The sequence below is a fragment of the Globicephala melas genome, chromosome 11 (assembly GCF_963455315.2).
Source record: "Globicephala melas chromosome 11, mGloMel1.2, whole genome shotgun sequence".
In the NCBI taxonomy this organism is placed as follows: Eukaryota; Metazoa; Chordata; class Mammalia; order Artiodactyla; family Delphinidae; genus Globicephala; species Globicephala melas.
In genome coordinates, this window is record NC_083324.2 from 31,163,101 (window position 1) to 31,185,163 (window position 22,063).

Genomic DNA, 22,063 nt, shown 5'->3' on the forward strand with positions numbered 1-22,063 from the left:
GGAGATTCACATCTCCATGAGCTCAGGAAGCCATTACTTCCTTTCATGTACTACTTGGGATTATCTCCTGAGAATGCCTGGGTATACTTGGCCACAGACTTCAGCCAGGATGCTGACTGGATGTATGTTGGAGATACCTGCACGCTTTTCCCGGTGGCTGTGACCACATGCCCATCACTTCAGGGGGGGTAGTCCGGAGATACCAACGCTTGGTTTCAAGTTATTCTCATTACCTCCCCTCTTTGCAGAAGAATTTTCCTTGCCAAAGTCTGCAAATCCTACTTGGGTTTATAACTTGATTGGATTTTATCCATATAAAACAAACTTCTTTTGCTTTTCAGAACTTCCTATTTGCCTGCCCAAATCTCTAAAAGCTATTTTACTTGGACTGAAATCCTACAATTCTTGCAAAACCTTCCTTTCTTGGGGCCACACAACTCTCTCTCATAAACATTAAATAATACGGGTTGAATCATGGATCTCTCCAGGGGTTTAAGTGCAAGGGTATTAGACCCATCCCAGCAGACAAGCAACTGCTTTTCCTGGCAACACACTGCGAGTACTTGGTATGTTAAACCGTACACAACAAAACTTGCCTTAAAAATTATGTAATTCAAACCAGACTTGGACTTCCCTGGTGGCACAGTGGTTTAGAATCTGCCTGCCAGGGGCTTCCCTGGTGGAGCAGTGCTTAAGAATCCGCCTGCCAATGCAGGGGACATGGGTTCAAGCCCTGGTCTGGGAAGATCCCACATGCCACGGAGCAACTAAGCCCATGTGCCCCAACTACTGAGCCTGTGCTCTAGAGCCTGCGAGCCACAACTACTGAGCCCACGTGCCACAGCTACTGAAGCCTGTGCACCTAGAGCCTGTGCTCTGCAACAAGAGAAGCCACCACAATGAGAAGCCCATGTAACGCAATGAAGAATAGCCCCCGCTCGCAGCAATGAAGATGCAATGCAGTTATAAATAAACAAATTAATTAATTAAATTAAATTAAATTAAATTTAAAAAGAAACAAACCAGACTCTATCGTAATTATGCCCATCAGGGTCATTGGTGAGCTGGAATCTGGGTGTGTCCAGGGATAGCCAGCTGCCAAATCCCAGTGATGGCAGAAAATCTGGCAGAATTTCCCACTGGCTCTGCCCCACCCCTTCCCCCTGCAGAAGGCTCCACACCCCAGGTGCCCTCTGGGGTGGACCATTTCCGAGTTCATCAATTTCCATGAGAAGGTACATGGTATGTGACCACAGTAGAGATGACCAGATGTCACAGCTGGCTTCCAGCAGGGTTAAGAGTGACTTTGCAGAGACTGGTGCCTAGATTCAACTGACCAGTTTCCTTACCCGAGTGACAAAAACAAGGGATCCCAAAAACTAGCTCATTTCCTTCATTTCCCTGCGGAATGAAACCCATGATCTTCAGTTCCTCAGAGAAGTGAAAACAGCAACAAGGAATCCAGTAATTCCTGTTATCTGCAGACTTAACAAGTCAGCCAAACAAGTCAGTCGAGCCTGAGGTGGTGGCCAGGAGCCTGCTCTCCAGACACTGCTGTCCTCTCTTCAAGCCCTGAAGCCAGGGGAGCCCGGGATGTCTCTGCTGCTGGCCACCCTGCTGCTCCTCCTCTCCACCCACAGCGTCCTGGCCCTGAGGATCTGCTCCTTTAATGTGAGGTCCTTTGGGAAATCCAAGAAGGCAAACTGTAATGCCATGGATGTCATTGTGAAGGTGAGCCCCCTTTCCTGTCAGAAGGATCGCTGGACACCCTTCACACTCTCTCTACAGCTTTCAGACTTTAAGAGACTCAGGAGGAATTTAACTGAAGTTAGTCCCTAGGGTGAAGGTAGCGTGTGTGTGTGTGTGTGTGTGTGCGCGTGTGTGTGCGCGCATGTGCGTGTGAGCACGCACACGCGGCCCGCGCGCGAGCTTCTTCCTCGTTCTCTCCCCCTCCAGCCATCCACCTTATCCCAACTTCCAATTCTAATCTTTCTCCCCACTTAGATAAGACTTTCCTTGGGTAATCTGACCAATGTCTTGGGACTGTGTTCACTTTCCTCTGGAGGCAGTTGACTCGCTTTATTTAGAGGTTAATTTATTTTTGATGCTGGAGTTAAAACCTTTCCCAGGACTCTGGGTTTTATTACCTTAGAAAATCCCAGAGGCACCACATTGTGGTGGGAGCACCAGGAGCCCTGGGTTCAGCTTCCACCTGGCAGCCAGGTGCGCCGGCTCCAGAAGGCCTTTCTCCTCTCTGAGCCCCCCAGCCCCCCCACCCCGTGCCTTTCAGCAAGAAAGGGTTATTGTGAAATGTAAGTGCAGCACAGGGTTATTGTGAAAATGTAAAGAGTCCATGATAAGAGCTAACATTTATAAAGCCTTCGCTAAGCCCACTATATGCCAGGCACTGTAGACGCTTTATATAAGACAACTCATTTAACTTATGTTAAATAAGCTATGATCACACCTGTCATGTCTTCATAAATATCGGCCATCACTTCTTCACCCACAATTCCTTCCTCATAAAGCAACTTTCTTTCTTAATAACAGCTTAATTTTTTAAAATTATAGAGGTATAATTTTTCAATTATAAACTTATAATTTACAAATTAATTTTATTAAATTAAAAATAGTCATTATGGACTATTTTGAAAATACAGAAACATATCAAGAAGTATCTTATCACTTGAAGACAACAGTTGTTGGTACTTGGGTAACTTTGTTATGGGCATTTTTCTATTTTGCAGCATGGAGACACCCTATATCATCAGTTTTGTATTCTGCTTTTATATGAGAAGTATTTCACATGTTATTCATATTCTTTTAAAACACAACTTTTAATGCCTTATGCTGTGTTTGCAACATGTTTCATTTAATGCTTTCCTATTTGGGGATGCTTAGGCTGTTTCCAATTTTTCTGTTGCAATGCATCTTCCTCTTTGATCTGTGTAAGTAATAATAATAACAATACTTTGTTGTTTGCCTCCTATATGTCTGGCACTGCTCTAAGTATCCATCTGTCCTCCAGCAATCCTGTGAGGGAATGACTATTATGCCAATTTATAGATGAGGAAACTGAGGTGTAGAGAAGTAGTAGATACCTTTTTACAATGGAAAACATTCCTCAAAGTGGGAAAACTAGACCAAAGGATTAATGCATTTTTTAAGGCTTTTGATACATATTCTAAAATGTCTTCCAGAAAGATCTGACAGTGATAAGTGACTAAATCAGCAGGCTGGCTGGATGACCAGCACCCAGCTCTCCTTGGTGAACCCTGCAAGGCTGATGCCATGAAATGCAAGCCTATATATATTTTTTTAACATCTTTATTGGAGTATAATTGCTTTACAATGGTGTGTTAGTTTCTGCTGTATAACAAAGTGAATCAGCTATACATGTACATATAACCCCATATCTCCACCCTCTTGCATCTCCCTCCCACTCTCCCTATCCTACCCCTCTAGGTGCTCACAAAGCACTGAGCTGATCTCCCTGTGCTATGCGGCTGCTTCCCACTAGCTATCTATTTTACATTTGGTAGTGTATATATGTCCATGCCACTCTCTTACTTTGTCCCAGCTTCCCCATATCCTCAAGTCCGTTCTCTATGTCTGCATCTTTATTCCTGTCCTACCCCTAGGTTCTTCATAACCATTTTTTTTTTTTTAGATTCTATATATGTTAGCACACGGTATTTGTTTTTCTCTTTCTGACTTACTTCACTCTGTATGACAGGCTCTAGGTCCACCCACCTCACTGCAAACAACTCAATTTCGTTTCTTTTTATGGCTGAGTAATATTCCATTGTATATATGTGCCACATCTTCTTTATCCATGCATCTGTCAATGGACACTTAGGTTGCTTCCATGTCCTGGATATTGTAAATAGTGCTGCAGTAAACATTGTGCTATACGACTCTTTTTTTTTTTTTTTTTGGCGGTACGCGGGCCTCTCACTGTTGTGGCCTCTCCCGTTGCGGAGCACAGGCTCCGGACGCGCAGGCTCAGCGGCCATGGCTCATGGGCCCAGCTGCTCTGCGGCATGTGGGATCTTCCCGGACCGGGGCACGAACCCCCGCGTCCCCTGCATCGGCAGGCGGACTCTCAACCACTGCGCCACCAGGGAAGCCCTATATGACACTTTTTGAATTATGGCTTTCTCAGGGTATATAATGCAAGCCTATTAATGGAAGGATCCAGACTTGGACATAGTCTTCCTCCTCTGTCACTACACAGGTGCATTCTCAGCCCCCAGCATTTCTTAATGGCTGCACCGGCCAGTGCTGGTGGCTCTCTCTTCTATGCCCTTCTTGGAGAGGAAACTGGAACATATATGTGCTCTGGAAACAGGACCAGTGGCATATTCCCCCCGCTCCATGTCTTTGGAGAGGACGAAATTAACACTGGGGATACCCTGTCCTTCAGCAACAAATTCCAGCCCACCAGGACCCCATACACACAAAGGTCCCTGTCGTCTCTAATGGGCTTCGACTTGGTCTGCACCCTGGTTTCCAGGTTATTGCTCGTCCTGAAGGAGCCTCTCCTGCATTTTTACTAAGTTCTTCCTCACCTCTCAGGGCCTGTTCAAATGCCTCCTCCTCATTGGAGACTTTCCTGATCCTCTGGGCAGATGTAATTAATTATTCCTCAACATTCTCACAGCTCTGACTTTTATTTAGCACAACTTTCATTTGCCTCTCATTGTAGCTAGTTCTTTGTATTTGTCACTCTCACTGATAATGAGTCTTTGAGGGCAGAACTGTATTTTAATAGTTTAGCATGCTGGGCTTTGCAGTCATGTTAACCTGAGTTCAAATCCTAGTCTTCCACCTATACCAGCTGTGTGACTTTAAACTAGTTACTCAACCACTCTGAGCTCTGTTACCTCCTATGCTTAATGAGCTAAAAATCGTAGTCATCTGATAGGGTTGATGAGGCTCAGAGTAGGCTCACAGTAAATGTTATCTCTTACAGTCATTAACATTATAATTATACCTCTTTATTTCTGCAGTATCCAGCCTGGTATTCTTCACTTACTAAGGGTTTAATAAATGTTTACTATTATTATTATTGTAATTATTCAAGCAAAGCCAAGAGGTAGGACGTGCAGTGGTCATGACCCTGGGCTCTGGACTTGGGTTGCCTAGGTTCACATTCTGCCTCAGCCACTTTCTAGCTGGGTGACTTTGGATACTATCTCAGCTTTCCCAGAAAGAACCTCAGGCTCTTTGTCTTTAAAATGGACATGATAATAGTACTTACCTCAGGGAGTCCATCATTTATTTCAGAGAAGTTAGTTAATTTAACAAAGCACCCAATTTGATACTTAAAACATAGTGCCTAATAATAAAAAAAACAAACAACCCACTCGAAAAATGGGCAGAAGACCTAAGTAGACATTTCGCCAAAAAAGACGTACAGATGGTCAATAGGCACATGAAAAGATGTTCAACATTGCTAATTATTAGAGAAATGCAAATCAAAACTACAATAAGGTATGACCTCACACCAGTCAGAATGACCGTCGTTAAAAAGTTTACAAATAACAAATGCTAGAGAGGGTGTGGAGAAAAGGGAAGCCTCCTACACTGTTGTGGGAATGTAAATTGGTGCCGCCACTGTAGAAAACAGTATGGTAGTTCCTCAGAAAAGTAAAAATAGAATTACCATATGATCCAGCAATCCTACTCCTGGGCATATATCCAGACAAAACTATCATTCAAAAAGATACATGCACCCCTATGTTCATAGCAGCACTATTCACAATAGCCAGGACATGGAAACACCCTAAACATCCATCAACAGATGACTGGATAAAGAAGATGTGGTATTGAATACATATACACAATGGAATACTACTCAGCCATAAAAAAGAATGAAATAATGCCATTTGCTGTAACATGGGTGTAACTAGAGATTATCATATGAAGTGAAGTAAGTCAGAAAGAGAAAGACAAATACCATGTGGTATCACTTATATGTGGAATCTAAAATATGACACAAATGAACCTACCTATGAAGCAGAAACAGACTTACATACGTAAAAAACAGACTTGTGGTTGCCAAGGGGGAGAGGGGAGGGGAGAAATGAGTGGGAGTTTGAGGTTAGTAGATGCAGACTATTACATATAGAATGGATGGACAACAAGGTCCTACTGTATAGCACAGGGAACTATAGTCAATGTCCTGGGACAAAGCATAATGGAAAAGAATATTAAAAAGAAAGTCTAAAAAAAAGAACGTATATATATGTATAATTGAGTCACTTTGCTGTACAGCAGAAATTAACACAACATTGTAAATCAACTATACTTCAATTAAAAAAAATAGTAACATAGTATGTTATGTTATAGTAAGTGCCCAATAGAAGATTTCATTATTTGTAGTAAATGGCCTCACAACCCCGGGAATTCTCTCTCTGCAGGTCATCAAACGCTGTGACATCATACTCCTGATGGAAATCAAGGACAGCAACAACATAATCGGTCCCACACTGCTGGAGAGACTGAACGGGTAAAGACAGGGCCCCTGGACACTGTCGGCTCAAAGCCAGGTGCAAGGGCATCTGAAAGTCCCTGGGAACTGAAACTAGCATGAGAGCCAGCACTGGCCCAGACCACCAGGTCACGTGGCCAACACTGCCCAGGCTTTCAACTTTATTAACCGTGGTCCTGAGAACGTTCAACCAGCTAGTTTTTTTTTTTTGCGGTACGCGGGCCTCTCACTGCTGTGGCCTCTCCCGCTGCGGAGCATAGGCTCCGGACGCGCAGGCTCAGCGGCCATGGCTCACGGGCCCAGCCGCCCCGCCGCATGTGGGATCCTCCCGGACCGGGGCACGAACCCGCGTCCCCTGCCTCGGCAGGCGGACTCCCAACCACTGCGCCACCAGGGAAGCCCCAACCAGCTAGTTTTAACATGATAAAGCAAAAGAGGGAAACGGGTGAGGAGTCAGGACCGAGAGAAATGAAAGAAACAGACTAGAGGCTGAGCTGAGAAGTACTGTTACAAAGAAAAGATTGAGCGCAAATATGTAATCATGATATACCCACAGGCTGGAATATTATGTAGCGATTAAACGTCATGGTTACCACAGAATAGGTTAGAGCTAAATATTCTAGCATGGAAAGATGGCTACCATACATGGAAAAAAGCAAGTTCAGAACTGTAGGTAGAAGAACCCATTTTAGTAGTCACAATACATCATATATGAATGAGGATGTGTTTGAGTTTGCGTCAGCATAAAAGAAAGACAGGAAGGATGTGCTCAAGCTGTTATTAGTGGTTACTTCTGGGGCGGTGGTGGGTATGATCGGAGGACCATTGTGGAAGGGGTGTGAGAAGAAAATGGGGAACATTTGCTTTTTATTTTATATACTTCTGTATGATTTGAATATTTGACAAAAATTCTGAATTGACTCTATAAATTAAAATTTTATAAATGAATGTCCTCGAATAGCTTTCAATGCTATTGGGTTATATTTATGATTTATTTCTCGAAGAATAATCACCCCAGAGTGAGTTAAAAATGCATATTCAAGGGCCCCCGTCTATTACTTCTGAGACACACTAATTTCTTAAAACTTCTAATATAATGTTTCTTTTGTAGCTATAAGATTAAACAATAGAGTATACAATAGGTACCAAGTTCAATTATGTAAAAAAGCAAAACGAAATAAAAAACATATAAAAGATTCAAAGGCAATGAACCAAAATGTGGACAGTGGTACAAATTTACAAGGAATTTAATGTGATTTCTGCTTCTATGTATTTTCTGTATTTTCCGAATTTTCTACAATGAGCATGTTACACTCCCCCTTCCCTTTTCTTATGAAATATTTTAAACATAGTTAAAAGCACAGAGGAGATAACAAACAGCTATGTACCCCCCCATTCAGATTGAAAAAACAGTGATATCTGGCCATTATTATACTATTTTTATAACTAGGAAAACTCACGTTGTGTTTTCGAAATGAATGGTCAATCCAGCCTCATTAGGCTGGGGAGGAAGAGCCTTGGATTCTCTCCTTCACACACAGGGCTCTTTGGGCTGACCGCACCCACCCACTCTGGGCCTCAGTTTCTCATCTGAAACCTCAGCCTTGGAGCAGTGTGTCTCCTTTTTAGCCTCCCAGGCCTTCTGTTTCTCAGTCTGCTCTTGACAATGACAGAGGGAGTGTAGCCCAGGGGTTAGGCACCTACGCTCAGCTCGGACCACCTGGGTTTGGATTCTGGCTTTGCCACGAAGGGCAAGTTACTGAACCTCACTGTACCTCATTTTCCCCATCTGTAAATGGAGATAATAATAGAACCCACCATCTTCCTGGGGTGTGGCGATAATTGAATTTAATCATGCATGTAAGTGGTTGAGCTGTGCCTGGTATGGAGCAGTGGCGACTAAACATTGGGATGTTCATTACTCGTCAAAGTAAGGGAATTGTGATGGCAGGTGATGGTCCAAAGGGCCGTAAGAAACAGCTACCGTTAACACCCTAACCAGGGTATCACAGTTGCCAGGCATCCTGTTAATCAATTTACATGTGCTATTTCATTTCCTCCCCACAGCCGCCTGTAGAGTAGGTACTGTTACTGCTTCCCTTATAGCTGAGGGGCTGAGGCACAGAGAGCAGGGACCTGCCCAAGGTCACCCAGCCAGTAAATGGCCAAACCTACTTTTGAACCTGGGTCGTGTCTGTCTCCAAGGCCAATGCTCTATTCTGAGCCCCCTCAGCCGTCCTTGGAGTGGCTCTGGCCAGTTTTCAGAATTATGAGGGACGGAGGGGATGGGGGCTCCAGGTACCTGCCCGCAGTTGGTCTGGATTAAGTCCTGCCACCTCCAGTGGTCTCGGTTCTCCCCAACCTCCCTAGACTGTGCCATGGACTCCAGGCAGAGCCAGGCCTGTTTGTCTCCTAATTCCCTGTAAGCCAGGAGGGGCCCTTCTCCTCTCACAGCTGAGTCATTGCGAGTAGTTTGCCAACCCAGGACTTGGCAAGGCTAGATTCAGGACAGGGCCAGCCTTCCCAAACTGGAAGCCCAGCAGAATCCACTGTCTGCACTCCTGGGGCTCCCACGACCAGATCTGCCTTAGAATATTCATTCCCAGGAATTTCTGTCGGGTCTAAGTTGACCCCTAAACATTCTGCTTTTTTCCAACGGAACCTGAGAGTACGCCACAGCTTAGACATGCCCCAGATCTTCTCGTGGGAAGATGAAGTAGAACCGTCAGGCTCTGCCCAGGGTGGAGTTATCAGCAAATTTGGCAAACACATCTGAGAGTCAAGTTTCCCTGATAAGGGTGAGAGGTAGGATCAATGGGACTTCAGACAATATCCTCAGCCCCCAGGACAGAAACAATAGCTGATTTGGAATCATAGTTCCAGGACTTGTGAGAAAATGCCTGGGGGTTTTCAGAGCAGAAGAGAATGTCTAAAAAAAATGTTACTGGGAATCCTGCATGTGATAAATGCTCAGGAGTGGTGCATGGACAGGGTGACCTAGTGAGGTATACTCCACCAGGAAGTATGAGGTGCAGCCCAGCCATGGGCCAGAACAGTGTTTCATGGTCTCAGTGGTGTCCCACAGGTACAGGCCAAAGCAGGTGGATTTGGGGGTGAGTAGGATCTGAGTTCAAATCCCAGCTTTGTACTTGCAAATTATAAAAATGGAGTAACAATAGTACCCACCTTATAAGGACAAGAAATAATGGCTGTAAAGATCCTGGTAGATGTTACAGTCCCAGTCAATGGTGGTGGCCATTCTTATGAGACTCAAAGCTTATGATGAACAGAAGCCCTCCTACATGATGTCACAGGAGATACAGAGGCAGACTGGAAGGAGGGGAACCTAGGCAGTAGAGAAATATTTGTTCTTTAAGATGCAATGTAAACTCTTTTTTGTCTTCCAGAAACTCAAGAAGAGGCAAAACATATAACTATGTGATTAGCTCTCGTCTTGGAAGAAACACATACAAAGAACAGTATGCCTTTCTCTATAAGTAAGTATAAATTATGCTTGCTGGAACATGGTTCACTTATCAATTATGACTGTGAATAGAATCAAAATTTTTCCTTTCAAACCAAATTTGGATCTCTAACCAGTTCTCAATATTGATCAAAATAATTGCTGTCAAAATCAGGGCTGATGCAAAGTATTAACTCTTCAAAACTAATCTACTGGTTGACTCAGTGACCTGGTCAGGAGAGTGAAGAGTTCTTTTTTCTTCATGGCTAAGTCCTGGCTGGTGATGGAAACCTGAGTTGCCCAGCATGGCTGCTCTGGGACTTCATATTCTCATCTTCTTCCTACTAATAATTTGTTTTGAATCTGACCTTTAAGTTGTGAGTTCCCTAGATAACTAGTACTGCTCAGGTCTTCAGCTCCCAAAGGGCTCTGGTCCTTGAGAAGACTGGACTGAGCCTTGTTCTCAGGCAAAAGATCCCTTCCAGCGCTCAAGCCTGCAGGGGAGGCCAACAGAGCCGTGAGAACCTACGTCTCTGCTTCTTGAAAGAAGGAAGAAGACAACCAACTCATCTGGAAGGACTTTCTGTTTTTTCTTCTTCTAGGGAAAAGCTAGTGTCTGTGAAAGCAAGCTACCTCTACCATGACTACCAGGCTGGCGATGCAGATGTATTTTCCAGGGAACCCTTTGTGGTCTGGTTCCAGTCACCCCACACTGGTGAGACCCACAGGCCCCTCTCACCCCTGATGTCCCCAGCGATCCCATAAATGGGCAGCAGCCCTGAGTGTGGGCTGTGATCCCAGGGTTTATGCGGCACCTTTAGTGAGGCATCAGGCTTGAGATGACCGTTAAGAACTTCTAACACTTGAATGTAGAGGATGCAGTATAGTTTGATGACACTAGGCTGGGTTCTCAGAATGCCACGACTCAAGACTTCCTCAGCTAAGAAGACACTTTCTTAAATCAATGATAACCTTACTCTCTTTGGAGCATTTAGGCTGATGGAAGTTATTTACAAAAATCCCTTAGTCCCAGTCAAGTACAGCTATTCCTTCATTTGAAAAATTCGAGCCATGGCCAGCAAAGATGATCTCCCAACCTAGAATCACACTGTCCCTCCAGTACCCATTGAGCAATCTCCCGCACAGACTGGGGATGGAGAGGAAATCCAAAAGATTGCACCCTGATCTCTGACAACAATAGTACTTGTATTAGTCACTAACAATTATTGATCCCTGATTAGCGTCAGCTTCCTGTAATCTTTGCAACACCCTGCAAGGTAGCAACTAGGATTATCTCCACTTTACATTGGAAGAGACTGAGGTTCAAATAGATGGGGTCACTTATTCAAGGTCACCCAGCAGTTATTGAAGTGGACGAGCCAGGGTTGCAACTCAAACTGGCATCTCGGGAGCCCACACTTTTTACCACCATGCAACCCTCAATGGACAGTCAAGAATTAATTTGGTTTATAGACTGGAACTATATAGAATCAAATATTTTTCAACACCCACTACATGTCAGGCTCTGTTCTGGGCATTGGACAAGACAGACGAAAGGTCCCTGCCCTTGTGAAGTTATGTTGCAGGGGGGGAGACAGATAATGACCAAATAAATATATGCAGAGCTGTACATATGAACACCTATATCTATACTACACAAATATTAACATCTTGAACTATGAAGTTCACTATTTTGGCAGAGGGTTAATTAGCTCAGGGGCAGAGTATTTCAGGAAAACAAACATGGGAGAATAGTAGGAAATTCCCAGTAGGAAAACAAAAAACAAAAAAAATGAGGAGATGGGGGCTATTGAGGGCAAGAAATGCCTTTCAGAGAGCATGTTCAATAATTGTCTTTGTCACGCACACAACTCACATTTAGCTCACCTGGCAGTGTTAGGAGAGGCCCTCCCCACCAAATTATTATTTCTTCTCTGAGAGCGTCCTCAGCCTTTGTGAACTGCTGAACAAACCTGTTTGTCTGGAGCTTCCACCCTTCCCTACCCCTCCCTCCCACACACCCATCCCCGGCTGGGATGGCACTACAGCTGTGTCATGTTTGTGTCTATCTTGCCCAAGGAAATGTCTTTATGTCCTGCCTGTTTGGGATTAAAGATGAAGGAGTTGGCCATTCATCTATCTTTTCTTTCCTCCATTTATTCTCTCATTCATTCATTCATGTATTCAATCAACAAACATTTCTGAGCACCTCCAATGTGCCGGGCACGGTGCTAAGTGCTGGGGCCAAGAGGGTGAACAAGACAGATAAGCCTGCTCTCACAGAGCTTAGGTTCCAGTGGGCCAAACTAAGGAGCTAAGCAGGTAATTTCAGAGCATGAAGGCAGTAAGCAGGGTTCACTGAATAGCGGGGTGAGGGGCCACCTTAGACAGGGCAATCAGGGATGGCCCCTTGGAGGTGACAGTGGCTGTGACCCGAAGAAGCCAGTCACAGAGAGGTGGTGGAAAGGCATTCTGGAGGGAGGAGGGCACAGTGAGCACACAAGCTCAGAGGTGGGAAAGGAGCTGGGGTGTTTAGGGGACCAAAAAGAGGTTGGGGAGTGGAGAGGAGGAGTGTGGGGGAGAGTGAGAGACAGGCTGCTGGACCAGGGTGTGGTCCTGGAGACAGGCTGCCGGTCTGAGTCCCGGCTCCCTGCTGTGGGACTTGAGCAGTGATCACTCAACAGCCCCCTGCTCCTGAGTAGGAGTGAGGACCCAGGCGCAGAACAAGGGAAAGCCCGAGGAGGAGGTATTCAGAACGACACAGATGCGCAAGACGCCCACCCCTCTCTCAGGCTCCCTCAGTCCCTCCCGGTGGGGGAGGTTTTCAGACACTCCACAAAGGACCACTTTGTGTTTTAAATAAACTTTTCCAGGCTTTTTTTTTCTTTTCTGATTACAAAAGGAGTATAAACTGACAAGCCTCAATTTTTTAAATTAGAGAAAACATTGTACAAAGCCAAACAGCCTTCGTATTTTAAAAAAATAGAAAATACAGGGTTTTTTAAAATGAGAAAATAAAAACACCCACAATGCCGGTGAGGAACACTGTCTACCAGCTTTCTCTTAGCCACGCAGGGCGAGTCGGAGAAAAGAGGCTTTCGTGTGCTGAGAATAGCTGCCTTATGACCCTAAGATCATTCAAATCTCAACCGCTGGACCCTCTGGAAATGGGGGGCCCCAGACGACACAGTCCGTGCCTTTTGGGGGCACAGCCTGTTTCCCTCAAGCAGTGTTCGTGGAATCTCACCAGAGGAAACGTGTGACCTCTGCCTCTTTCCTCTTCCTCAGCTGTCAAGGACTTCGTGATTGTTCCCCTGCACACCACCCCTGAGACATCCGTTAAAGAGATTGACAAGCTGGCTGATGTCTATACGGATGTGAAACGTCGCTGGAAGGCGGAGGTGATGACCCTCTGTGTCTGCTGAATGCCCATCTAGCAGGGGAAGAATCTGGTCCCTGAGAGGGAGGGCGAGGACGCAGGGCCTGTGCAGACCACCACCACTTTAGAGTCTCATTTTAGGCCTTTCCTCAGCCCTAAATATCTCTCTGCTGAATCTGCCTGGGTACCATCCATGTGGGCCTTGGTAATTCACACACTGCTCCACTGATAATGGCGGCCAACATTCACTGAGCGAATGAGTACCTGGTGCCGGGCACTGTGCCAAGACTGGACACGGACAAGTTTATTTAATCCTCCCAATAGCCTGATGAGATAACTATTTTGATCATTCCCACTTCACGACTGAGAATAGTAAGACAAAGAGAGGTCAGGAGTCTTTCAGCTACAAGGGACAGAATCTCAAAATGGCTCATGAAAAGGAAGAGCAATTTATTGGTTCAGGCATAGCTGGACCCAGGGCTCAGACAAGGTAATCAGGGCTTGTCTTGCCTCTCTCTCCATCTCTTGACCTTCCTTTCCCCTGGGTGGGCTCCATTCTCAGGCTGGCTCCACCCTTGGGATGGTAAGATAGTTGCCAGCAGCTTCCAGAGCAACTGACAAATTTTCTGCCCCACAATGCAACAAATACCCTGGGATTGAGTCTCATTGGCTATAATTGTGTCACATGTCCGTCCCTGAACCAATCACTGTGATCAGGTGGTTGAGATGCCCTGATTGGTTAAGTCTGTTTCAGCTTTACCCCAACCTCATGGACTAAGGTGGAGGAGGGAGATGGTTTCCCAAAGAAATTAGGGGTGCTATTCTCACAGAAGGGGAATACATCCACCATCTCTCTTGGTTTCAATTATTTCCTCATGTGGACAACAGGGATGCCACCTCCTGATCTGCGAGGCCTGTGAAAGCTCTTGGCAAATGTGGAAGTGCTTCAGAGGGCTCTTCCTCATTCCTCTTTTCTCCTTTTAAGATGTGACTCCAGTGACCCCCTTCCTCCTCCTCAGTTTTGCTGCTCTAAGTGCAAAATCAGTCAAATAAAGTGTGGACACAGAGCTGGGGCATGGCGCACACAAGGGGTATATTTCGTTACTTATTTGTAAAAAGCAGGGCAAGAGAAAGACTCATTTGTTCCTAAAATTATCAATTCCACTCATTCATTCAGCAAGAATTTATTGAGCATCTGTTAAGTGCCAGGCAGTGGGGAGCCATCAGTGGCACAAAAATGAACAAGAGGGGAAACTCTTGTGCTCTCAGGGAGGGGCCTTCAGTGAGGCTGATCAGGGTTCAATAGCCTAGAGCGGGTCACTTTACCCCTCTATCCTTTTTCCACAGGGCTGTCAAAGGTTCCTTCTACCTCCTGGTGTTTATTCTAAGATTTAAATTAAACTTTAGAAAATACTTAACGCTGAGCCTGGTACACAGTGAATGCTCAATAAATCATGCCTATATTAATAGAAGCTGGTTGACACTCGGGTTAAGGATGACATCCTGTCCTCAACTGCGCCCACCGACCTCAGAGAAAACCATGATACCCAAGGTCAAAATAAAATGTTTTTGACGAAAACTCTAAAGTTAGCAACAGCGCCAAACAATAGCACAAACAAGGAAATCTGTGTTTCCTCTTGAGGAATATTAAAATTCTGTTTCAAGAGTCCTGCAAGGAAAAACACTTTCAAGATAGAATGCTCTGATGGTGGCCTCGGGGCAGAGGCGGACAGCTCATTCTATCACCCCCCCTCCACCCCCCACTTAAGCCTCTTCTCATTTCCCCAATAGGCAAAATTTCCACAGGAGTAAGTTCCTAGCTTCAAAAGAGGAGAGAAAGAGCAGTGCCAGAGCTGTCAAATATACCACCCGAGTTCATCTTCCCTGCTTGCAAACAAAAGGCATCAAGTCATTCATATGTTTATACCTTACAGTAGTTTAAGCCAGAGACAAAAGAAGTGAGGGAATAACTGAGCTGGATTCTTCCATCCCCACCTACATCTGCACCCCAAATTCCAGAGATTTGGTGACTAAGAACAGGAGGGAGCAGATACAGCAAACAACCTTCTTCCCACTGAGGACACACTTCCTTGTCATACTCGCCTGTCAAATACTCAGCAGAACTGTGGCTCAATTTTAAACTGTGGCCTCTTCTTTTAAAAAGCAAAATGAAATTAAGACCCTTTATTATTTTGCTGGGGCTGCCGTAACAAAGTACCAAAGACAGGGTGGCTTAAACAACAGAAATTTATACCCTCACAGTTCTGGAAGGCTGGATGTCCAAGACCAAAGCGGCAACAGGGTTTGGTTCTTCTGAGGCTTCTCTCCTTGGTCTTCCCTCTGTGTCTATGTCCTAATCTCTTTTTACGAGGACACGAGTCACATCAGATTAGGGTCCACCCATATAACCTCATTTTACCTGAATTAGCTCTTTAAAGGTCATCTACAAATACAGTCACATTCTTAGGTACTGGGGGTTAGAACATATGAATTTTATGAATCTGGGGGGACACAATTCAGCTGATAATAGAACTCATCGTTTATTGGGTGTGCGAGGTGGAGTCACTGCTACCAGTTCTGCCTGAAAGCATTAGACAACAATGCCTACAGGTGACAGTTTCGCATCTTGTCTTTCAGAATTTCATTTTCATGGGTGACTTCAATGCCGGCTGCAGCTACGTCCCCAGGAAGGCCTGGAAGAACATCCGCCTGAGGACCGACCCCAAGTTCATTTGGCTGATCGGGGACCAAGAGGATACCACGATCAAGAAGAGCACAAACTGTGCCTATGACAGGTAGGAGGCATCTGCCAGACCATCGCTAGCCCACACAGTGCTCGGTGTGCATTGGAAAAGGTGGCCCCCTCTGGGCAGATGAAGCTCTTGGCTTGGAGAGCTGAGCCTAAATAGACTTTAAGCTTCTCCACTGGGTACTTTGTGCAGTACGCAACCTGCGTGACCATCTATGATGGCCTTGGTCACTGTAGCTTAGCAGTGGCAAATGCAGGCTTTGCTGTCAGATGGGCCTGGGTTCAAATCCTGGCTCTACCACTTAATATGTCTGGGACCAAGAGACTTAAGCGCTCTGTGTCTTTGTTCCCTTACCCGTAAAATGGAGATTGTAGTAGTGCCTCACTCATACATGAAGACTAAACAAAGTAACATATATAAATTTTCACGTACAATGTCTGGAATATGGTAAATGCTCAATATATTCATTGGCTGTCACTTATTCCATCACAAAGACATACCACAGTTTACTCACTCAGTCCTCTGTCACTGGGCATTAGGTTATTACCAAGGGTTTGCTATTAAAAGCATAGCTGAAATGAACATCCTATATATGATTTTTTTTTTCTTTTTCCGGCACGCGGGCCTCTCACTGTTGTGGCCTCTCCCGTTGCGGAGCACAGGCTCCGGACGCGCAGGCTCAGCGGCCATGGCTCACGGGCCCAGCCGCTCTGCGGCATGTGGGATCTTCCCGGACCGGGGCAAGAACCCGTGTCCCCTGCATCGGCAGGTGGACTCTCAACCACTGCGCCACCAGGGAATTTTGTGTTTATTTATGATTTCCTCAGGGTAAAAGTCTAAAAATGAGACTAGTTAGTGCAAGGAAATTTACACTTCTAATGCTTTTGCTGTACACTTTTTTTTTTTTTGGCTGTGCCTCATAGCTTGCGGGACTTTAGTTCCCTGACCAGGGACTGAACCCGGGCCATGGCAGTGAAAGCGCCGACTCCTAACCACTGGACTGCCAAGGAATTCCTACACATTTCTAAATGCAAATATATACATTTAAATAATAGCATTCTCTGGTATTTGTAAAGCCTCCCTGGAGATTTTCGATCAGCTTTCAGCTTTGCTCCTTAAGTCAGGAGGGAGGTGAGGGGGGGACCTGAAGCGTGTGAATGTTCATGACCGGCACATCCACAGCGGACATCACAGGCAGGAAAGTCCCTAGGAGCCCTGTTCCCAGGAGTGGTTGCTGTTCCCCAAGCTCAGTCTGCACGAGACAGCCATCTGCAAGCAGACAGTTTCCATTTCTCTAGTTTTGAGTTCTGAGTTTCCTTCCCATCCCGTGACCTCCTCTGCTCCTGTTAGAGCTTTCAGGGCTGGTGCACCCTCTGCAGACATCATCACTTCTGCTGCCCAAGGTGGAAACAGCCCTGGCCCTGGGGGAAGTAGAACCAAGGTGAGAAGTTACAGGAGACTGAGCTTCCTGGGTACCTGCCCCCTGGGTACCACATCCCATTGTGAGGGGCTGCAGCAAAGCTGGTTGGAGAGGGCCAGTCACCCACTCGCCCACTTGCACATGCCAGCTGTGTGTCCTTGGGCAGGTCAAGTCCCTTCTGTGGTCCCATTCTTTTTCCCTGGCAGAGGAGAGGGAGGTGATCGAAAGTAATGGAGCAGAAGAACAGTGAATCCCAGGGAAAGATGGATTAGATGGGGTGGCTGAACAGGTTAAAAAAGGTGTTTACTAAAGGACCCCCAGTATTACGCACTTGTATGCCAAAAGGTGGCAGGATTACAATGTGCCTTTTTAAACATTAATTTCTTGTTTTGCTGCTCTGAATTTTCTATGTTTTCCGTAACAGTATATATCTTTTATGGTTTGTAAAAAGGCATATGAGGGGAGAAGATGAAATGGCCTCAATTCCCGTCTTTGTTCTGTGTGCAAATATTTATTGAACACTTTCCATGTGCTGAGTGCTAGTGGACAGGCCGAGATGCCCAAAGCTGGCTGGGCACTGGAGCAGCCTCAGGGAGCTTAGTGTGATCTGCAGACTCACCGGCACACAGAACTAGCAGAAGTCTGAAATGGGGGAGCCTTAACTATGCTGTTCTTGACCCTCTGGGTCTGAAAGGATGGCTTCAAGAAATCTCCACCCAAGGGACTTCCCTGGTGGTCCAGTGGTTAAGACCTCTCCTTCCGATGCAGGGGGTTTGATCCCTGGTTGGGGAGCTAAGATCCCACATGCCTCGCGGCCAAAAAGCCAAAAGAAACATCAAACAGAAGCAATATTGTTAACAAATTCAATAGACTTTAAAAATGGTCCACATCAAAAGAAAAAAATCTTTTAAAAAAAAAGAAATCTCCACCCAAACGCGAAGAGTTTACTTACGGAGATTAGTTAAAAATTAACCCGGTGGTGCTGGTCGCAAACAAAGGAAACCAGGTCAGCTGGTCCGAATCGCGGAAAGCTCATTGGACAGTCATGGGCTGGCAGTTTAACCCAGCTTGTCATTCTTCAGCCAGTCAGCTGGGGCCATGTAGACCCCAACTGCGTCACCCCACTCGGGATACATTAGATTCCATTTAACCACCGCGTCCCCATTTTCTGTCATCACTGCAAAGCAACTGTACTATGGTTTTTCTCTATATTTGTCTTTAAATCTATTCATTTATTACTGAAATAAATATATTTTAAAAGGAAATTTCATAAAGCTAAGGTAAGAAAACAGCACCACTTGCCATAAATAAAATATAATTGTAAAAGTAAGCCCAGTGAAAACCGAACAGTGTTACATTATACCTTAATTCTCTCATCTGCAGAATGCTCTCTCTTGGTCAAAATAGGAGCTTAGGGAGACATTAAAGATAAACCAGAGGGCTTCCCTGGTGGCGCAGTGGTTGAGAGTCCACCTGCCGATGCAGGGGACACGGGTTCATGCCCCGGTCTGGGAAGATCTCACATGCCGCAGAGCGGCTGGGCCCATGAGCCATAGCCGCTGAGCCTGCGCGTCCGGAGCCTATGCTCCGCAACGGGAGAGGCCACAACAGTGAGAGGCCCGCGTACCGCAAAAAAAAAAAAAAAAGATAAACCAGAACCTTTCTCCATAATTGAATCAGAAAATGTGAAAATAATTGCAAAGGGAACATCTTTTCAGGACGCAAGCCATTGCAATGTGCTGTGATGTCCATGTCTCTTCTACCGCCAGGGCTCCCTGCTCACACGAGAGACACTGCCCTGGTGCCCACAGATCACCACAGAGCTGACCCTGTTTCCCAACCATAGGCACTGTCCTGAGGGTCTCTGTCATGGAGGGGGAAATTTCTGCCTCAACCCCTCTTGAGTTCTTATGGCTGGACTATAATAAAATTGACACAAGACCAATTAATAGGAGAAAAAGAAACAAATCTTAATTTGTGCACATGGAGGTCTCATAGAAATAGGACCTAAGAAGTGGTCAAATCGCAGCAATATCTTTTTTGATCCACCTCCTGGAGTAATGAAAATAAAAACAAAAATAAACAAATGGACCTAATTAAACTTAAAAGCTTCTGCACAGCAAAGGCAACCATAAACAAAACAAAAAGACAACCCACAGAATGGGGAGAAAATATTTGCAAATGGAACAACTGACAAGGGATTAATCTCTAAAATATACAAACAGCTCATGCAGCTCTATGTCAAAAAAACAATCAAAAAATGTGCAGGAGATCTAAATAGACATTTCTCCAAAGAAGACATACAGATGGCCAAAAGGCACAGGAAAAGATGCTCAACATCACTAATTATCAGAGAAATGAAAATCAAAACTACAATGAGGTATCACCTCACACCAGTCAGAATGGCCATCATCAAAAAGTCTACAAATAACAAATGCTGGAGAGGGTGTGGAGAAAAGTGAACCCTCCTACACTGTTGGTGGGAAAGTAAATTGGTACAACCACTACGGAGAACAGTATGGATGTTCCCTAAAAAACTAAAACTAGAACTATCATATGATATAGTAATTCCACTCCTGGGCATATATCCAGAGAAAACCATAATCCGAAAGGATACATGCACCCCAGTGTTCACTGCAGCACTATTTACAACAGCCAAGACATGGAAGCAAACTAAACGTCCATTGTTAGAGGAATGCATGAAGAAGATGTGGTACAATGGAATGTGGTACAATGGAATACAATGGAATATTACTCAGCCATAAAAAATAATGGAATAATGCCATTTGCAGCAACATGGGTGGACCTAGAGATTATCATACTAAGTGAAGTAAGCCAGACAGAGAAAGACAAATATCATATGATATCACTCCTATGTGGAATCTAATTTAAAAAAATAAAGATACAAATGAACTTATTTACAAAACAGAAACAGACTTACAGATATTGAGAACAAACTTATGGTTACCAAAGGGGGAATGTGGGATAAATCAGGAGCTTGGGATGAACACACACACACACACACACACACACACACTACTATATATAAGACAGATAACCAAGAAGGACCTACTGTACAGCACAGGGAACTCTACTCAGTATTCTGTGATAACCTATATGAGAAAAGAATCTTAAAAAGAATGAATATATATATGTGTATAACTGAGTCACTTTGCTGTACACCTGAAACTAACACGACATTGTAAATCAACTATACTCCAATAAAATTAAAATAAAAAAAGGAAGTGGTCAAAGCAGGCAGCTTTTATACTTTTTAGACCAAAAAAAAATACATTTGTGAGGAATTGAGAGGACAAAGAAACTCAGGTTTTGGGTTCTCAATGAGTGAAGAATCTAAAGAGAGTTTGGGCTTGGAGTAGTGAATTAAAGAAGTAACAAGGTTTGTTCACACAGGCTTCTTGGCCTGAATTCCCTTTCTCTGGGGATAAGGGTGCTGGTCCTTCCTTCTACCTCCAGATGCAGGGAGTGCATCTTTCACAGGGGAGATTTATTTCCTGCTTTCAGGGAGACTGACAGGAGGGTCAGTGTCCCTACTGCATTAGCCGTTTAAGTAACTTTAATTCAAAATAATCAATATGCCATTGTGGCATATTTTGGGGTGGCCCGCCCTGAGCTTCAACACAAGCTAAAGCCAGGGCTGGACTTTTGAACTCCATGTGAAAGCGCCAAGCGGTTCAGTCATTCTAGATGTCAAGCAGGAAGCCTGGTTTGATCTCAGAAATCAACAGGGTGGATTAACGTGACTATCTTCCCTCTTCTTCTCCAGGATCGTGCTTAGAGGACAAGAGATCGTCACCTCTGTTGTCCCTCAATCAAACAGCATCTTTGACTTCCAGAAAGCTTACGGGTTGACTGAAGAGAAGGTACAGCTGTCGTCTTGTTTTTCTGTGCCACCGTCCTGGGAGGATGGGTTGGTGTCACTCAGTGGTGGTTCAGGTCACCAATGGAGATCTGACATTGAGCCACTGGACCTTGAGTCTCAAAGTCTATGATTCTGTGACTTGAGGACCTGCCTCAATTTCTGACTGAACTGGTGCAGGGACAATGCTCTCAGTGCATGTCCTGTTGGGTGACTTGGGGCATTTCATCCTGGGCCTCCCTCAGCTTGAATTCGTTCATCACTGAAATGAAAGTGTCTCCTAATTCCCAAATTTATCTCTCCTTTCTCTTTACAGGCCCTGGATGTCAGCGACCACTTTCCAGTTGAATTTAAACTTCAGTCTTCAAGGGCCTTCACCAACAGCAAAGAATCTGTCTCTCCAAAGAAGAAAAAAAAGACCAGTCGCGCCTAGATACAAGGGTGCCATTTTATTCACCATTTCTTGCCTCTACATAAAGCAGCTCCAATAGGTATGAACTGTTCCCGGCACTCAGGAAACAAGACTGGCCCAACTGCGTTCATTTTTCAACTTGTATCTAATTCATCTTGAGCCAAACTGGGAAGAGTGTCTTCTATTCTCCCTCTAGAGCTCGAGCTCATACCTCCCCTGAATTACTCAAAAGGAAACTAGGGTCTTTTGCAGTCCAAAACGAT

The 22,063-nt window shown here is 44.9% G+C and overlaps 1 protein-coding gene across 2 annotated transcripts; it reads left to right on the plus strand.

Moving 5' to 3' along the window:
* Window positions 1-1,593: 1,593 nt before the first annotated feature.
* Window positions 1,594-21,821, plus strand: DNASE1L3 (deoxyribonuclease 1L3). 2 transcript variants are annotated; one of them, XM_030867525.2, is made up of 8 exons: window positions 1,594-1,731; window positions 6,426-6,514; window positions 9,904-9,993; window positions 10,562-10,674; window positions 13,248-13,360; window positions 15,976-16,133; window positions 21,296-21,392; window positions 21,705-21,821. In XM_030867525.2, exons 1-8 carry the CDS (start codon window positions 1,594-1,596, stop codon window positions 21,819-21,821), a joined length of 915 nt encoding a protein of 304 aa, XP_030723385.2. The 2 variants fall into 2 exon arrangements, with proteins under 2 accessions (XP_030723385.2, XP_060163703.1); XM_060307720.1 differs by lacking the exon at window positions 9,904-9,993.
* Window positions 21,822-22,063: the final 242 nt, after the last annotated feature.